Source organism: Dermacentor variabilis, chromosome 5 (assembly GCF_050947875.1).
Source record: "Dermacentor variabilis isolate Ectoservices chromosome 5, ASM5094787v1, whole genome shotgun sequence".
NCBI classification, from domain to species: domain Eukaryota; kingdom Metazoa; phylum Arthropoda; class Arachnida; order Ixodida; family Ixodidae; genus Dermacentor; species Dermacentor variabilis.
In genome coordinates this window covers 53,242,931-53,259,160 of record NC_134572.1, presented here as the reverse complement: position 1 = coordinate 53,259,160, position 16,230 = coordinate 53,242,931, and the positions used below count along the sequence as shown (strand labels likewise).

Below are 16,230 nucleotides of genomic sequence, written 5' to 3'. Positions count from 1 at the left end.
AAGACTGCGCTTTAGTTACCAGTTACCACAACATTATTAAGTTCATGAGGTACCCTGCGCACTAAAAGGAGATTCGAACAGTTCATGGACAACAGGAACACTACTTACGATAAATTCCATGACTACTGCCCTATCAAGGCCTGAACTGCTTTGCACAAAAAAGCTGTTTTGATCTGCTTCCCAGAAAGAGTGTTGGCCTCGGCAGGCAATGAGCCTTTGGCCGCCTTCCTGAATTGGCGATGTAAGCTGTAAAGAAGAAACTCAACAAATTCAAATTCAAATATAAGTATGTTTGGAAATTTTATTAAAGTCGCTTCAAACTACGCGCGTACAGTTCACCTGTACGTATTTATACACCGACTCTGATACACTATCACGTTTTCTTTTTTTCATTTTCTGTTGTAGCGCATATACTCTTACGCTTGGGAAAACACGAGGAAGGCGGCAAATGGAAAACCAAGACGATGAGCAAAGTGAGAACAAAGTAAAAGCGGGAGCCATCGTTTCGACAAGTGGTCTTGTCTTTTTCAAGGAGACATATGCTTTCCTCGGCACAGTATATATAAGTACAGTTCTCTAAAAGGAAGAGGGGAGAGGGCGGATGGGTCAGGCGTCGACCGAGGGTGCGTTAGCGGCGAGGGTGTAGAATTGAAAATAAAGGGGTGCTACTCAACGTCGGCGGAGGAATCTGAGGTATACCGCGGTGTGTCAGTCGGTTTGCGTGTCGCCGGCTGACACACGGTCGAATCACTGGCCGTGTGTTTGTTTCGTCAACGGTGGGGATTATCTGCTCCACTGGAGGTCAATGAGCTGTCAATTTCTGTCGGACAAGCGAAACGAATAAGAAGAATCTGCAGTGAAGACAACGATTACATACACCACGTAAAGGACCTTAAAGCAGCGCGAGCAGGAAGCTATCCACAATTTCCTCTCGACGGAGCTTATGACCTCGTGTCAAGATTGGAGAAGCAGTCGGAATTAGCTAAGAAACACCTACACCAGAATCTGAAAGACCACCAGCCTGTATAACAAAATATTCTAATCCCCTCCCAAACATAAACAAGATGCTACGAAAATACCACCCAATGTTATCGAGTAATGGTCGTCTGATAAAAGCGTTCCCGGTGGTACCACGTGTGACCTATCTCTGCAAAAGAAACTTTGAAAGACATGTTAGTGCATGCAAAAGTCCGTCAGCATCATTCCCCTGTAATAAAAGCATGTTGTCGCCCCAGGTGCAACACCTGCAGGCGCCTTCAAAGTGACATTAAAATTAAAAGTAACGTAAATAGTTACACACACGAAGTGAAAACTAACTTTATTTGCACTAGTTCCGATGTGATTTACGTGCTTGAATGTTCCTTCTGTACGAAACACTACATCGGTGAAACGGGGCTATCAATGAACGTCAGGTGAAACGGACACCGCGCGGACACAGCTAAAAAGCTGGCCAAAGTTGTCGAAGACCACGCAGGACCTAACTTTGATGAACTTAAGCTCTACTTCCTGCAGTCAAATTACCGTTCAGCGCGAGACAGAAAATACAGGGAATTATACCTCATCCTTTAGTTCAAGACATTGCAACCAATAGGCATAAACGTCTCAAAGGGAGCTTTAGGATCTATTCGCTATGCTAAACTTCAAGCTATAGTCAACAACACTTAATGATTCTTCATTGGGTTGCTTAGTGTTTTATTTGTTTTTGTTTTTCTTTTCTTCCCCCTCCCTTTTTTTATTTGTATATTTATTCCCTTTTAGTATTCTTTTTTCCACGAGCCCCATTTGCTGCCGCTTCTGTTATTTCGCCTTTTAGAGAGATGATAGCTCACTGAGCTCCAGCGAAACAGATAATCTCCTACCCCCCCCCCCCCCCCTCGTTCGCTCGCCAGTGTACAGGCCCCTTCCACGATAAAACATACGGCCGGTGATAGGGCCTTCAGCCGGTGACACGTCAAACGGCTGACACACGGCGCTGCCTCTCATTTCGCCACCGACGTTGAATAGCACACCTTTCTTTTCAATTCTACACCCTCGCTGCTGACACCCTCGCTCGTTGCCTCATCCACCCGCCTTAACCCTCTGCCCTTTAGAGAACTCTACCTATATATACTGTGCCGAGGAAAACATGATGTCGCCTTGCAAAAACAACTCCGCTTGTCGAAACGTTCACTCTCGCTTCTACCTTGTTCTTGGTTTGCTCATAATTTTACGCTTGGAATGCGTGAAGTTGCTGTATAAATGTTATATAAGCAAGCGTCTTGAAGTGAGCCTCTAACATACCTCGTATTTTATTAAGAAGCTTTTTTTTTCATCTTCTACACGTCGATAACTTCGCTGTTTTGATTCCTACTTCACGCAGAAAGGAAAACGCTTGTCAGAAATATGTACGGAAAAGCACTCCCCGGCACGATGACTGCAATAATGGGACCTTCCGGTGCTGGAAAAACAACGCTGATGAACGTGCTTTCTGGTCATTAGTAAGTAATGACCTCTCTTTTGATAAGACATTTCTCTGTAAAATTTAGTAGATTGCACTCAGTAAATAAATTCAACTATAGCACCAATAACGCCAGCAAACGTAAAATCTCATTTAAGAAAGGCTCAGTCGTCACACCAAGTCGGCGCATTTTCTTGGCGCAAAAGAAAAAATATGTATCTTTAGTTTTCTTGCTTTGGTTTGTTACTTTTCCCTATACAGGCTCGTACATGCAATGTCTTGGACGAAGAAAAACAAATTATTACTTACTAGTTACTCAGCTATGCTTATGTTATCCGTATTCGACATGTAACTGGGCGTTCAACGTTAACCACCGCTTATTCTACTAAGCACTTACTATTTGGCAGCTCCTCTTAACTCGAAGCACACAACGTACATCAATGCCCTGAAGCAACTGTATCATAAACGTACGCAAGTGTAAATTGTAAAGTTCACAGTTGCATCTCATAAATAACCTAGCTTTACCAGCCATTTTTCGTTCTGTGCGGTTACAGCTTTGAAAGAACCGACAAGCATATTTTCTCGAGAAATTAAAATTTTTTATGTGACGTAAACTTTCATTCAGTAACTCAGCTGATTCCAAGAGTAGCATTTCTTTGAATGCAAAAACATTTTTGTTTGTTTGTTTGCTTGCTTTTATTTATTTATTTTTTGTTTCTAATAGCGCTCAAGTTTGGCCGACAGCTATAGGTATAGGACGAGAGCGAACCGAAGAGCTTATAAGAAACCATTCTCATTGCTACGTTGTATAGATTACGAGAGTTAAACCACAAGGTCTATTGCATCCCTGATTTTACATATATAGACATGCATGCTGTACCTGCCACTTTTCGTCCTATGCGGATACAGCTTCAATAGAACCGATGGAATACAGCAACAAGCATATTTTTCGAGAAATTATCATTTTTGCATGTAACGTACACGTTCATTCATAGCTCAGCTGCTCTTAAGAGTAGCATTTATTTTAATACAGGAAGGTTTTTTTGTGATGTTGCCCACGTTTTGCAGGCAACTCTATAAGACGAAATAAACCGAGGGGCTTAGAAGAAACCTTTCTCACTGTTGTTAGACTCTGAAAGTTAAACCACAAAGTCTATTGCATCCCTAGCTTTATAAATATAGACATGCATAGATAACTTACTATTACTTTAAAGAGAAACTCTGCAAAATGGAATAAATGTAAAGTATGCAGAAAACGTTTATAGACGTTCAACTTCAATCTTGAGTAAAGTTAATTCCTTTCAACCACAGTTGACTATATGTGCTCATAGGTGATCAAAGGAGATCAAAGGTCATTTTGATGTCACCGATATGTTTCCTGACTGTGATTGCAGTCACAAAGGCTACGAAGGCGAAGTCCAAGTAAACGGTTGGATTCGCGACACGGAGCTGTTCAACCGGCAGAGCTGCTACGTGATGCAGGACGATTGCCTTTTACCGGAACTGACCGTGCGGGAGTCTCTGGACATGAGCATCCGTCTCCGTATGTCTTCTTTGCAGCCCGACAAGCGAGCACACTTGGTACGTCGAACTTACGATATAGGAGCATTTGCATTTCTTTTCTGCCCTAGCCGACATCATGTATAACTTTAATATTCCAACATCTTTCTGGGGTCACTTGTTATGGCTAGCCTTACATTCCCCAATCCGCGAATTCTCGAAAAAACAGTTTTGGCCTTTGCTCTAGCACTGAGAAGTGTTAATCGTTATCGTGCGCTGTGAACAGCAGTGATCGTGAGCACATGTTCTGTTTCTCTCTCTCTATTCTTATCTTTCCAAAGATGTTGGCAAGAAAACATGTGTTTTCCTTCCTTCACCATATTATCAGTACAATACAGAAAAGTGAGCAAGCCTAAATGTTTTTCCATAACCCAACCTAAGGTTTACAAGTCGTGTTGGGCATCTAGGAACAGAAAGGCGTGTATTCCATGATGCACTTTGTGTGAAAAGATGTTTTTAGATGTGTTTCAATAGAACGAAAATGTGTTCACGGCTCGTAAGTGCACAACACGCAGACGCATCGAGAATCGCGTTAAGTAAAAAAAACTAATCTATGGTTTTACGTGCCGAAACCACGATATGATTACAAGGCATGCCGTAGTGGAGGACACAGGATTAATTTTGACCACCTGAGGTTGTTCATTATGTACCCTAACCTAAGTGCACAAGCGTTTTTGTATTCTGTATTCTTCGGAATATAGCCACCATGGCCGGGAAAAAACCCTCGAGCTCGAACGCAGCGGCGCAACATCATAGCCACTAAGCTACCATGGCGGCCACGTCAAATAGCCGCAATTTGTTTTTTTTTTCTTCTTACATCAGACGCAACTTAACGCAAAGCTATCGCTTTCGCTCAGTTATAACATGGCCTAACAGCAAAGTGCCCTGCTTCGAGTATACCACTGCATGTTCATCAGAAGTATTCAAGCTGCTTGACTAAGATGGATAAGGTATGAGGATAACGGCAAATATTTCAGCAACCTACGGTTTTTGCTAATGACATTGTCGTGTTCAAAAACTATGTGGATGAATTGCAACAAATGATTGAGGACTTTGACTGAGATAGCGTAGGAGTAGGTTTGAAGATTAAACGGAGCCCTGAAGCACTTTTTGAACACAGTAAGAAAACGTTGCCGATCTGTGGCAGAGACTTCCGTAGTAGAGACCGGCTAAGCTCTAGGGAGACGCAGCGTACATCGCAGTCTCCTATGATAACCGCAGGCCTCAAGTAACCACCCTATTTAAGCGAAACATTCCGGCTATACAGCGTCACACGTGCATTGATACAGAAGCGCACATTCCCCTTGAAATCATCCCATCTGCAAGGCGCACGCAATAGAGCCTCTTCATCCTCTGTCTATACAGCAGCACGAAACAACAACATAAGTTTCTACGACTCTTCACCAAAGCAGATAAAGTAGCTAGAGAAGCCCCCCTGCTCATTGTAGGGGACCTAAACGTCCCTCCGATGGCATGGGGATACCCTATGGCTTGACGGACAGAACCTAGGTCTTACACTTGTCACGTATCCAACTTATCCCACTGGTATAGGAAACAGCGTCAGCAGACACACTACTCCGGACCTTGCTTTCGCAAAACAAATACCGCAGGCAGGCTGGACCAGCACACAAGACAACATGGGCAGCGACCACTATTTAATCCAAACAACAGTTCGAGCGGGCCCACGAAAGCCCAAGGGCCGTTAACTCCACATCACGTATCGGAACACTTTCCGGCAGGCCAGAGCCATCACCTCTTTCTCCTTTAGCCAGCCCCTTTTGGAAGACTAGGTCGCATCCTTGCTTCAAGACGTGAGCAAAGCCGCTAAATTGATGCCAGAGGATACCAATCTGCAGGAGGCAGGTAGCAAGTTACAGCATATGTTGGTCGCCTTCGCGAGTCTGCAACGCTGATACAACCTCAACAAGCTCAACCGAACGCTCAGAAAACGTATTGCCAAGCCAACCTTCACATCGAAGAGTACGCACAGCTTACTCGTCAAAATTGGCACGCATAGCCCATGCGACAGCATGGAGCGGCAACCAAACCTGCCCAAAATGTGGAACATCCTCCGTTGCCTCATGGATAAGGCCAACATCACGAACACGCAACAGCACTACTAGCAAAAGATTGTTAAGGCCCGGATGCACAAGTTCTTCAAGAGCTGATAGGCTGCTACGTAAGACCTCAACCTACTACACCCGCTCCAGCACATATTGACACCGCTAACGAACACCTGGACGCACCCATACAAGCAGCAGAAGTACGTCAAGCCGCCCTCGCACTCCGCCCGAACTCGGCCCCGGGACCTAATGACATTACTAATAAAATCGTTCTCAACCTAGATGAGGGCTCTATACTATCCCTCACGGCTTCTTTTAACGCGTACTGGGAAACTGGACACCTCCCCTTACAATGGAAAGAAGTCAAAATCATCATTATTCTCAAACCCGAGAAGCGCCTCCTACTCGAAAACCTCCACCCAGTCTCCCTTACTTCATGTGTCGGAAAGGTCCTCGAACAAACAAACACACAAACGCTTACACAAACACATGAATGACAACAATCTCTTTCCTAATACCATGGTTGGCTTCCACGCTAAGCTTTCTGCTCAAGAAATCATGATTCAGCTCAAGCCTCAAGTTATCGATGGCGATAAAAGCTCAGGGCTGGACAAAAGAGCCATCTTGGGGCTAGACCTAATCAAGGCCTTCGATAACGCCGCATGAGGTCATATTGACCCAACTGGCACAACTCAAGGTTGGACAACGAGCATATAACTACGTCAAGAATTTCCTTACAGGCCGCACGCGTATCATCACCATGGGACGGTTGCAGTCGACAATTATTCACTTCGGCAGCAAAGGCATGCCGCAAGAATGTTAAACGTGGCCTTGCTCGTACTACCACCTGCCTTAGCTAGCATCCCCAACCTCAAGCATTGCCTCTACACAGACTTCATTACCCTGTGGGTCACCGGGGACAGTGACATCAAGACATGCTGCATCAAGTCATCAACGAGGTTCTTACATGCGTAGAACCGCGCGGCCTGGAGGGCTCCCCACAGAAATCGAAGCTCCTTCTATACAAGCCTACGTGGAGAGGTCGATGCCCAGACCCTCCCTCTCCCCCCGAGATACAACTCCACGTGTATCAGCAACGTATACCTACAGGGTCTAGCATCCGTAAGTAGTACAGGGGACCCTGACTATGAGAAGGAAATTAACAGAAGAATAAAAATGGGTTGGAGAGCACACGGCAGACATTACCAGATCATGACCGGCAGCTTACCGGTATCCTTAAAAAATTTGTTCAACCATTGCCTTCTACCGGTGCTAACATATGGGGCAGAAACTTGGAGGTTAACGAAGAAGCTTCAGAGGAAAGACGGCGCAACGAACGATGGAACAAAAACTAATCTTCTTAGCGTTAAGAGGCACGAAGACAGCAGTGTGCATTATAGAGAGCAAACAACGGTAGCCGATATTCTAGTTTTCATTAAGAGGGGAAAATGAAGCTGGGCAGGACATTTAATGCGCAGTACGAATAACCGGTGGCCTTATAGAGTTGCAGGACGGGTGCCAAGAGAAGGGAAGTGCGGTCAATGACGGCCGAGAATTGGTTGGTCTGATAGAAGCTAGGAAATTTGCTGTCACAACTTGGAATAAGCTAGCGCAAGTTAGGGGTCATTAGAGATCGCTGGGTCATGACCTTCGTCGTGCAATAGATATATAAATAGCGTGATGATTACGACCCCGCTTTATATACAATCTTCCGGTGCTCATCGATTAGTGCAGGTAAACGATGCGCTGTTGCGGTGGGGACTCGAGGAGTGCCAGAACACGAGAGCCGGTCATCTGTCCGGCGGGCAGCGCAAGAGGCTCTCGATTGCGCAAGAGGTCGTCAGCAATCCTTCTGTCATCTTTCTCGATGAACCGACCAGGTTAGTGTCGAGCTATGGCTGCCGTTTATGCGCTTTGTAGCTGCTTGACACAGCTTTTTATTTTTGAGGCATGCCATGAATTCAGAACCAAACCAGAATAATAAATGCCACACAGTTCACATGAAAACGTCTTACTGTTTAAAAGAATGAATGAAAATAACGCACTAATTTATATATATATATATATATATATATATATATATATATATATATATATATATATATATATATATATATACATGGTGTGTGTGTGTGTGTGCGTGTGCGTGCGTGTGCGTGTGTGCGTGCGTGTGTGTGCGCAGTAGAACTCTCTACATTCGCTGGCATGGCGCGATTTCCTCGTACTAATGGAAGTACGTAGCGATACATATGTTGCAACAAGTACTCAAATTAGTACTGGCACCTTTCTTGTATTGTCTCTCGCTGACAGTGAACTTCATTTAAAAACGACCTTACTAAAGGCGAACGACATTCCACGATCGATTCATGGCTTCACAATATATGTGTTCTGAAAACACCTCGCATATAATGAACTACGATTGCACGGGTGGGCTTCGAACCGCGTTGCTGAAGGCAACTTCAGAAATCGCAGGCCGGAATTATAGCATGCTTCATTAATTTGCGTGCGATTTATTGCTGTGCAAGCGACTGTCGTTAGCCTACACGTGAACTCATGCCCATCGTACACGACGGGTCTCCCCACTCAACGTGCCGCTGAAACACGGGAACTTTCGGGATTTTCTAGAGTGCCGAACGTGATTCTACTTGACTGCTATGCTGCCTAGGCGCAAGAATAATTTTAGTCGCTTTGAACAGTTTGCTGTTCTTTTCTCAACTCGTATATGTAGCTTTCACGCACCGTCAGGACCAATGCACGTAAATGTCCACTCAGGTGTGTGGTGACGTAGGGAGAGGAAAGAGTATTTTGCCTGTTTGTCAGAAATTTCTAGTTGCGTCAAGAATTAGTAACCATTTCAGGGAACCTCGTAACGCCATAACGCCTCCTTCTCACGCCACTGTCTTAATGACAACATCGGCAACCTAGGTGGATAAAAGGTCACCATTCAATGTACATTTATCAGATGGTAGTTTGGCCATTAGCAGAGATAGCCTTTCTGTGTTCAGTAAAGGAAGTTTCGACATGAACGTTTCCATCAGGGTAAGAAAGAAGCACGTTACCTTTGTTAAACATAAACTTCTGTCAATATAGAAAAATAATTTTTTACATAAGTTTCATTAATTAGTTTTTTCTACTTTCTGTTTACTAACAGTGGTCTGGATTCGAGCTCAGCTCTTCGCTGCGTTTCCGTGATGAAAAGCCTCGCTTCAACTGGACACACAATTATATGTTCTATTCACAATCCGAGTGCAAAGCTGTTCTACTACTTCGACACGGTGAGAACGAGCATCAAACTTATAAGCCTAAAAAAACACTTATTGATTGCCTAAAAAATTAACCCATCGACTCTCTAATATATCTTGCTGGTAATGTAGGATGGTTCTTACTTTCCAGCTGTATATGATATCAAATGGAAGCTGCATCTATAACGGTTCAGTGGAGGCACTTCTGCCTTTTCTTCAATCTCAAGGTTTGAACTGTCCAACGCACCATAACCCATCCGATTACAGTAAGTATAGATACTGTTACCAGTCATAGTATACAACACCGATATTCCCCTTTCTCCCCTTTCCCTAAGAAATAAAATATGGCACGCTCATTATGAACAAGTGCGTTCTATTTGACCGCTGTGTTTTAAAGCAATACTGATTGGGCATTACTGACCTTACGCCCTATTACGGTTCACTTGGTGGGGCAATGCATAGAACACATTCGAAATGCCTGGGACACAGCGCTCCTAAGCGTTACGCTCGTCAACATGAATAGGCTTGTCCATGGGGTGTGTGCGACGGGATTATGCGCTAAATGTGCAAATCTTTCTCCCCTTAGTCCTACGTTCACCTGCCCCCACCCCCTCTAGACAAGGTCCTCTGCCAGGGACCAGCAGAGAATGAGGTTGCCCGGATGGTGGAAGGTATAAGAAAGCCAGAGAGCTGCCACCATGCAGACACGTCTACTTGCGTGCAGGTGCACGCATGCTGAACGCTTCTGCACTTTTTGTCTTGGAACGCACCGCTCAACCGTAACGATGTATTAAACTTCGGTTATTTGCTTTTGCACCCCCTTGTCTGCCCTGCCGAACCCTCTCCGATGGTCAACCTGGTTCGAGCTCCAAGCAGACGCTGTTGAAGGTCACAAAACCCCGTCCCGTTAATAACGCTACGGAAAGTCTAAAGGAATACGTAAATTCAGAGAAAAGCTCAATAACTTTCCTTTTGCTTTGGCTAACTTATCCCCACAGGTTGAAAAGCTTGCAACCTGCTCCATAAATGTTATTAGTGGAATATAGAGTTGCATGGAAATAGTTTGGTAGAATTTCGCGTCCGAGTGTTTCTTAATCAGCGTTGTCACATAAACAACAGCTGACTTTTTTCATTCGCGACTGCACACATTACTGTAGATGTAAGTGTGTGTGCGTGGGCTGGAGTGTGTGCGTGTGTATGGAAGGGGGTTATATGCGCTGTATAGAATACAGAGCGCTGTAACAGAAGACATGCGTCCCATATGATATCTGGCGATGAACATTAAAAGCATTGTCCGTAATGGTAGATGCCTAATATTGTAACTTTAAACAAGGCAATAATTCCCCTTTTCATTATTTCGAATCATATAGAAGAGATTTAGGCATGTACTTTTACGACGATCACTGATAGCCACGAAACGCAATAATTTTTTCATGTTAGATTTGATAAAATAGCGATGGAACTGCAGCTCGACTAATCTAGTGGTGGTGCTTCAGGTTATTCGCTTAAAACATTAAGTGTAATAAAGTAACTTCACAGACTAGCATTGCAAACACATTTGGAAATAAAAGCAAGCTGACTTAGGCAAAACGCTCTCCCATATTTTGGCCATACGATATACTTTAATGGAACGCCAGCATTATTATGTAATGTGTTATGTTGGTATCGCGATACTATCACGCCATTCTTACCGTTAACCTTTGCTCACTTTTCCTTTCTCTTTATTTGGAATAGTCTTTTCCTACGAAACCACTGATCTTAAAGGTTCTTATCATCCTCAGTAACAGAGATCGCTTCTGGAGAACATGGCGACGTGCAGACACAACTATCTGTGCACTTCATGCCACAGGGTGTTGACGCCGGCTCTGGCAACATCGTGCACTCATCTGAACATTCAGTCACACGTTACGGAGGTCGTATTATGACAAGGCGGGTGAGTTACCCTCTCTTTCTTTTACAATTACTAATGGGTCGCTCTCGAGCGGGGTAAATAGTCACGTTAGCTTTAACAGGAATTCTGAATGTTTTGGCTACGTCATCAACAACTGGATTAAGAAGAAGCACGTGCATTTGGGTACCTTATATATGTTCTTGCCTTGAATGCAGCTCACTTGAGGCCGCAGTTAAAACAGACAGGGACTAGTCCTTTCCCGTCACATAATTGATATCTAAGTACGTTCGCGCTGTCTCCAGACTCTTGTGGGTCTACATTGCGATATTTAGCATATAAAATGATATCCTGTACAATTGTGCAATTTGACTCAAAGTATCAGAATGCCTAAAACCCACGAGAAAATATGCGAACCTATGAAGACGCGTAACCACAGCCACACTAGCCGCAAATAAATGCAACTATATGCACTTTGTTTTCATGCGTATAGCATAGCAGTGAAGTGCACATAGGGCGCGGGCTTGATGAAATCCCCGAAGCCTGCCAATAGAGAATAGGATTCACCTACCGGCCCCCATCATCCTGGGATATACAACATGCTCTCAACATGCTCTCACTTCGGCTCCTGCGGGCTGTACATTGCCTCTAAGACAAGTATACAGCAACCAGACCTTTTAAACAAAAGTATTGCGATTTACATCGTGCATTACATCGCGCCCGTACAGCGACATTCGCTCGTTCTCTCGCTAAATTTTTCATTGTTCTTAGAGAGCCTGTGGGTATACTAAAAATGTAATTTATCTTATCTCCTTCGCAAAGCTAACTGGATAACTTAGATATTTTCGGTAGTCGGAGCTTAGTCGACAAAAACGAAAAGTCAATTCGAATTCAATATTTCAGGAACTTGAAGACGCGCGGGCACAACACAGAGAAACCGTCAGCTACATTGTTCAGTTTACGGTTCTCCTGCGAAGGTGTTTTCTGTGTATCGTCAGAAACAAGGTAAGTGGCAAGCATTCTTAGTTTTCTTTTACTTGCTGGAATACGCCTAAAAGCTTCTGCGCTACAGTTACCTACACGAATAGCTCTATTTGTGTAGCGCATCATATACGCCTAGCAGCTTACACTTACCACTTGATTTTCTTGGCTGAATCGCGATTTGCATTGTTCATTTTGGTAAACACGAAGCACTTAGCCAGCCAATACGTGTAAACAGTGTTAGGGCTTGTGTGTCCTTTCTTTAGATAAGCAGAAAATCACCGTATAACAATAACTTGCAGGCTCAGTATAATCTTATATTAAGCCCATTATAGTACTTTAACTCTGTCTGACAAAAATACTGCTGTGGGCGTCAAAAATACAAGCGCGGCGAAATGAGAAGACGAAAGGCAATGATGGTGTACTCCGTGTGAAAACAATGAACTCCACACGTATAATATATATATATTGACGCAACTATATTTGGCAGAACGATAATTCAGCGGGTATGCGCCAGTGGGGACGACGCTGAAGTAGCGCGGGTTTTTAGGTGAAGCGGGGGAAAACGAAGAAGACGTTGTTGTTGTTCCCTTGGACGACTGATAAAGTGCGTTTCTTGGCGGTGCTGCTACGCATACTCGTTGATCCCACGTCGTTACACTGGTGGAGGTGCGGGGTATTCTTCATGCTTGGCACCCCTTCGCGGAGCCGACGAGCGAGCCCGGAATCACCATCGCGCATCGAAACACCGGTCCACCGCTTCAGTCGTCGCCTGCTAGGCTTAGCGCCCGAGTCCAGTCCCCGTTCCGCGTATCGCGTGGCCGTTAACTCAGCTCACCCGAGAAGATATGCCTTTTACTTGGGGCGAAGACCAGCAGCGGGCATTCCACGAGCTCCGGCAACGCATGCAATCGCCTCCGGTATTAGCACACTTCGATGAGGAAGCCCCGACGATATTGCTTACAGACGCTAGTAATGTCGGTCTAGGGGCGGTGCTAGTACAATGGCAGGGCGACAGCGAAAAGGTGATTGCTTACGCCAGTAGGACACTATCCCGAGCCGAAGCTAACTACTCCACCACTGAAAAAGAATGCCTCGCAATGGTATGGGCAGTTCTGAAATTTCGTCCGTATTTGTATGGTCGGTCTTTCACCGTCGTTAGTGACCACCATTCCCTCTGCTGGCTCATTAATTTGAAAGATCCTTCCGGCCGGCTCGCACGCTGGAGTCTTCGACTCCAAGAGTTCGACTTTGTTGTTACATACAAGTCGGGAAAACGGCACGCAGACGCCGACTGCCTTTCTCGGTCTCCTGTTGAGCCGGCAGCACAAGACGATGACGACACGGTTTTTCTGGCACTCGTGGATACTGCCGATCTTTCACGCCAGCAACGGGATGACATTGAATTGCTGCCGCTTATTGATTACCTCGAAGGACGAACCAACCGCGTGCCGAGGCTCTTTGCAAGAGGGGTGGCATCATACTGCTTGCGTCGCAACGTCCTCTACAAGAAGAACTTCTCGCCTAGCGGCAGCAACTACTTACTTGTTGTTCCATCACCGCTTCGACGTGAAATCTTACACGCCTGCCACAACGAGCCGACTGCTGGGCACTTGGGCTACACCCGCACATTGGCACGGATTCGGCAGAATTACTACTGGCCGAGACTTACTGCGGTCGTTAAACGTTACGTTCAGACATGTCTGGATTGCCAACGTCGTAAACCGCCATCCGTCAAACCAGCCGGCTTACTGCACCCTGTTGACGTACCGGCCACACCATTTGCACAAGTAGGCATGGACTTTCTGGGCCCCTTCCCAACGTCTACTACTGGTAATCGGTGGATAATCGTTGCCACGGATTATCTCACTAGATATGCCGAGTCACGTGCCCTGCAACGGGCAACAGCAGATGAAGCGGCACGATTTTTTCTGGAATCCATCGTTTTAAGGCATGGCGCTCCCGCAGTAGTCGTCACGGACAGAGGTACTGCGTTCATGGCCCAGTTTTTAGATATTGTTCTACGTCTAAGTGGTACCGCCCACCGGAAGACAACAGCGTATCACCCTCAAACGAACGGACTGACAGAACGACTCAATAGGACATTGGCTGATATGATAAGCATGTACGTAGATGTAGAGCATAGGAACTGGGACGAGGTTTTACCTTATGTCACCTTCGCGTACAATACCGCTCGTCAAGAGACCACTCGCAAGACGCCCTTCAGTCTCGTATACGGCCGTGAGGTTACAACTACATTAGACGCAATGCTCCCTCATGAATTTGACGACAACGAGACGGGTGCTGAAGAGATAACACACCGAGCAGAGGCAGCTAGGCAGCTTGCGCGTCTGCGAATCCACGTACAGCAGGACATTGACGCCAGACGCTACAATCTTCGGCACCAAGCCGTAACATACAACATCGGCGACAAAGTGTGGGTCTGGACACCTATTCGACAGCGTGGGCTCTCTGAAAAGCTCCTACGCAAATACTTCGGGCCCTACATAGTTCTCCGACGCATCAGTGACGTCAACTACGAAGTCGTTCCAGACAGCTCGCACTGTTCAAAGCGCCGACGGCATTTACCCGAGGTCGTTCACGTGCTGCGTATGAAGCCGTACTATGAGGACTGCCAAGACTGCGCAGTTCTTTACCGCTGCTTTCCAAGCCTCTATCATCGGGACGATGTTCTTTTCTAAAGGGGGAGCAAATGACGCAACTATATTTGGCAGAACGCTAATTCAGCGGGTATGCGCCAGTGGGGACGACGCTGAAGTAGCGCGGGTTTTTAGGTGAAGCGGGGGAAAACGAAGAAGACGTTGTTGTTGTTCCCTTGGACGACTGATAAAGTGCGTTTCTTGGCGGTGCTGCTACGCATACTCGTTGATCCCACGTCGTTACAATATATATATATTGTTACGCGCGAAGGAGACCGTTTATAACCCTGACGGATGAAGGGGACCGTTTACTTTAGGTCGCGAAGGTGAGCGCAAGAGCGGTCAGCTGGTTTATCAACTGAGCGTCGTTCTCTTCTTCCTTCTTCCACGAAGACCAGCACGTTCACTGGTCTTCGTTTTCTTCATGCGTAACATTCCTCTCGTCGCAGACGAAGCCCGCCGGGCGAGTCAATCCATGTGTCTTGACGTGAACAATTTCAAGCGGGCGACATGAACCACTTGTGTCTTGGCAGCTCTTCTACCACTCGCCGTGAGGCGAGCTATGTTATACGTGACTTCCGTGAGTCTGCTAATAATCACAAACGGTCCATCGTAGGTGGCCAAAAGCTTTTGGCATAACCCGCGTTTCCGTACTGGAGTCCACAGCCAGACTAAATCACCAGGGCGATAGGTTACCGGACGGTGGCGAATGTCGTAGCGTACTTTTGATCTGTCCTGCGATGCCAAAGTGCGCAAACGAGCAATACGACGAGCTTCTTCGGCGAGGCAGAGAGTCTCGGCGACAGTGGAATTTTCGTGACTGCAGAAGGGGAAAACAGTGTCGATTGTGTACCGGGGTGGCCGTGCGTACAGCAGGAAGAAAGGGCTATAGCCGGTGGTCTCGTGCTTGGCGGTGTTGAATGCGTACGTGATAAAAGGCAGTACGTCATCCCAGTTCTTGTGGTCGGATGAAACGTACATAGATAGCATGTTTACAATTGTTCGGTTGGTACGCTCCGTAAGCCCATTCGTCTGTGGATGGTATGGTGTCGAGTGACGCAAGTGGGAATCACACAAACGAAGCAGCTCCTCTACGACGTCCGCTGTGAATTGTCGTCCACGGTCGCTGATGATCACGCGGGGCGGACCATGTCGCAGGATCACATATTGCAGCAGGAATGTTGAAACGTCAGTGGCAGTTGCGGAGGGCACGGCCGCCGTCTCGCAGTAGCGTGTGAGGTAGTCGACGCAAACAACTATCCAGCGGTTTCCCTTGGCTGATTTGGGAAATGGGCCTACGAAGTCAATGCCCACTTGTTGGAAAGGCGTGCTTGGAGGCGGGATCGGCTGCAGAAGACCTGCCGGAGCAGTAGATGGCCGTTTGTGGCGCTGACACTGC

The 16,230-nt window shown here is 46.0% G+C and overlaps 2 protein-coding genes across 4 annotated transcripts in view; one reads left to right on the top strand and one right to left on the bottom strand.

The window, feature by feature from the left end:
* The window catches only part of LOC142582607 (ATP-binding cassette sub-family G member 1-like), a 41,754-nt gene that overhangs the window by 6,683 nt on the left and 18,841 nt on the right, over positions 1-16,230 (top strand). The window contains exons 3-9 of one of the 2 annotated variants that reach the window (XM_075692491.1): positions 2,360-2,477; positions 3,832-4,018; positions 7,795-7,940; positions 9,212-9,335; positions 9,454-9,568; positions 11,084-11,235; positions 12,094-12,195. In XM_075692491.1, the coding sequence (XP_075548606.1) occupies positions 2,360-2,477; positions 3,832-4,018; positions 7,795-7,940; positions 9,212-9,335; positions 9,454-9,568; positions 11,084-11,235; positions 12,094-12,195 (944 nt within the window). Of the gene's footprint in view, positions 1-2,359; positions 2,478-3,831; positions 4,019-7,789; positions 7,941-9,211; positions 9,336-9,453; positions 9,569-11,083; positions 11,236-12,093; positions 12,196-16,230 lie in introns of both variants that reach the window. The other variant, XM_075692492.1, reaches the window with a different exon arrangement.
* The window catches only part of LOC142582612 (uncharacterized), a 156,092-nt gene that overhangs the window by 126,768 nt on the left and 13,094 nt on the right, over positions 1-16,230 (bottom strand). The window lies entirely within an intron of this gene.